Here is a 3344-nt window from a genome sequence, read left to right as displayed (position 1 = left end):
GGGTTTTGAGGATGCATGGTCGTATTTGTGTGCCTAATGTGGATGGGCTTCGTGAGTTCATTCTTGAGGAGGCCCATAGTTCCCGGTATTCTATTCATCCAAGTGCCGCCAAGATGTATCAGGACTTGCGGCAGCATTATTAGTGGAGAAGAATGAAGAAGATAGTTGTGTATGTAGCTCGGTGTCTAAATTGTCAGCAAGTAAAGTACGAGCATCAGAGGCCTGGTGGATTGCTTCAAAAGTTAGAGATTCCTGAATGGAAGTGGGAGCATATCACTATGGATTTTGTTGTTGGATTCCCACGGACACAGAGGAAGTTCGACACAGTATGGGTCATTGTGGACAGGTTGACCAAGTCGGCGTATTTTATTTTAGTGGCAGTCATCTTTTTTTCAGATTGGTTAGCTGAGATCTATATCCGCGAGATCGTACGTCTTCACGATGTGCCCATGTTTATCATTTTTGATCGAGCTACGCAGTTTACCTTGTATTTTGGAGGGCAGTACAATGTGAGTTGGGCACGCAGGGTGGGTTGAGTACATTTTATCCCTAGACAGACAGACAATCCGAGCGGACTATTTAGATATTGGAGGATATGTTTTGCACTTGTGTTATGGATTTTGGGGGTTCTTGAGATCTATTCTTGCCGCTTGCGGAGTTTGCCTATAACAACAGCTACCAATCGAGCATTCAGATGGCTCCCTATGAGGCATTATACGGGAGGCGATACCATTCGCTGGTTGAATGGTTCGAGCCGGGGGAGGCTCGATTGTTGGGTATAGATTTGGTACAGTATGCCTTGGATAAGGTCAAGATTATTCAGGATCGACTTCGCACAGCTCAGTCTAGGCAGAAGAGTTATGCCTATCGTAGAGTTTGCGATGTTACATTCATGGTTAGAGAGAGGGTATTGCCCCGGGTTTCACCCATGAATGGTGTGATGAGGTTCGGAAAGAAGGGCAAGTTGAGCCCTAGGTACATTAAACCCTTTGAGATCCTTGAGAGAGTGGGTGAGGTGGCCTACATGCTCGCATTACCACCTAGTTTATCAGAAATCCATCCAGTGTTCCATGTGGCCATGCTTCGGAAGTATCATGGTGATCTGTCTCATATGTTAGATTTTAGCTCAGTCCAGTTGGACAAGGTTTTGACTTGTGAGGAGGAGCTAGTGGCTATTCTAGCTCGACAGGTCCAGCAGTTGAGGTCTAAGAGTTATCTTTCAGTTTGAGTACAGTGGAGAGGCTAGTAGATCGAGGCAGTCACTTGGGAGTCCGAGTTGGACATGCGAAGTAGATATCCACACCTTTTCACCACTCCAAGTACTTTTCTATATCCGTTCGAGGATGAACGTTTATTTTAGAGGTGGAGAATGTGATGACCCGATAGGTTATTTATAGTTTTAACCCTTAATTATGTGTTTAGAAACATCAAATAGCTCCGTTTAGTCTTCCTCGATATGCATGCACTATCCGTGTCTTCTTTCGGAAGGTTTTTATGTGAAAAGATGATTAAATTGTGAAATTGTGCTTTAAAACTCATTTGAGTAGACTTTGATCAACGTTTTGAGCAAATAGAGTCGAATATGTATTTTGACAGTCCTGGTGGGTTCGTATCATGATTTGGGGTTTGGGCGTATGCCCGAAATCGAATTCGGAGGTCCCTAGCTTGATTTATCACAATTTGTTGAAAATTAGAAGTTTAAAGGTTTAAAGAAATTTCAAGTTTGACCGAAGTTTTACTTTGTTATTACCGGGACCGAATTTGTTCTGGAACATGGTATAAGTTCATTACTGTATTTATGAATTGCAGACTACAAAATTTGGTGCAAAACAGAGTTGATTTGACGTGATTCAAATGTCCGGTTGTTAAAATGAAAGTTCTTAAGTTTCATTGAAAATTTCATTCGTTTTGGTGTCTGATTTGTAGTTCTAGGTGTTATTTTGGTGTTTTGATCGCGCGAGTGAGCTCGTATAATATTTTTGTATTTGTGTGCATGTTTGGTTTGGAGTCCCGAGGGGTCAGGTAAGTTTCGGATAGGCTACGGGTGTGTCAGACATAGAAATTCTAGTTTTTTAGCTACTGTTGTCACCTGGTGCATTATGCTTCGCGATCGCGAAGGGGAAACTGGGTTGGGGCGGATTTCCTTAATCGCGAATGCGATAGCTGGGACGCGAACACGGAACAATAGGGGATTTACCCTTCGCGAACGCGACCATGTTTACGCGAACGCGTAGGCTTTGGACTTGGGAAGGGGATCAGTGTGTTCCTCTACGCAAACGCGATCATTGGCTCGCGAACACGAAGTCCTTGGGGAGCACCCTTTGCGAATACGAAAGCCATTTTGGCTGATGTGCATCGCAAATGCGATAGGTCCTTCGCGAACGCGATGAAGACCTGACACACGGGCCTTAAAATATTTCAAATACGGGATTTTACCCATTTTTCACCATATTTCCATTAGAGTTCGGTCTAGAGGCAATTTGGAGGAGAAATTTAATCATCCTTTCATAGGTTAGTGTACTTTAACTTATTCTTCAATTTTCATCATCACCCATTAATTTCTAACCTTAATCTTTGTCTTCTATGGTAGAAAACTAGAAATTTGGGAAGAATTGGGGAGGGGGAGGTGATCGCAGCCTACTCCACACTACTAAAAAGTAGGAAGAGAGGATCACAATAGCTTTATCCCGATTTGTGGGTCGGGATCGATTTTCACAGAGAGCTAGGAATGGAGTCGAGTATCTATTTACGTTGGAATTGCGTATTTGTTCCAAATATCACTTCTAATCATTTTTGGCTTTTCTTTATATTCTACTATTATCAAACTACAAATTATAATTGCTACTAGATTAACTATGAGTAAATTGCTACAAGTTGTATTTAATAGTTTAAAAGGTACTAGGGTAGTGGCATCCTCCTAGGTGGCCAATTGACAGGTAATTGAACCTAAGGCATGATTGACATGATTGGGGAATATGCGATAATCGTTGCACAATTATACCCACTCTCACACCTGTCGGTAGAGAGAGTGATTTTGCCCAATTGACTTTCTCAAGACCAATAGGGTAGGCAAATTTTGCTCAAGCAACTAGGGTTCAAGTCGGGTATTACTCTCTAGAGGCTTAACCCTTTAATTGGGACTATCAATTCTCTTGAGTCCATCCTAATTCCTTGTTGGGTCCATTTCGGAGACTTAGGCTCTCTTTCTCAAGAAGAACCCAAGTCAACTTAGCACAAACTAGTGTTTGCAACCACTAATTCATAGATTAAACCATGAAATTGACCCAAATAACAAACATTTATAGTCAATCTAACCTTAAATCACAACATTCATCAATTACCCA

General features: G+C 42.0%; 1 protein-coding gene across 1 annotated transcript; it reads left to right on the top strand.

Annotated features, from left to right (window-relative positions):
- Positions 1-694: 694 nt before the first annotated feature.
- Positions 695-1228, top strand: LOC138873683 (uncharacterized). Its single transcript, XM_070152160.1, has one exon. It carries the CDS (start codon positions 695-697, stop codon positions 1226-1228), a length of 534 nt encoding a protein of 177 aa, XP_070008261.1.
- Positions 1229-3344: the final 2116 nt, after the last annotated feature.

Source organism: Nicotiana sylvestris, chromosome 7 (genome assembly GCF_000393655.2).
Source record: "Nicotiana sylvestris chromosome 7, ASM39365v2, whole genome shotgun sequence".
Taxonomy (NCBI): domain Eukaryota; kingdom Viridiplantae; phylum Streptophyta; class Magnoliopsida; order Solanales; family Solanaceae; genus Nicotiana; species Nicotiana sylvestris.
This window is presented reverse-complemented; position numbering and strand designations above follow the sequence as displayed.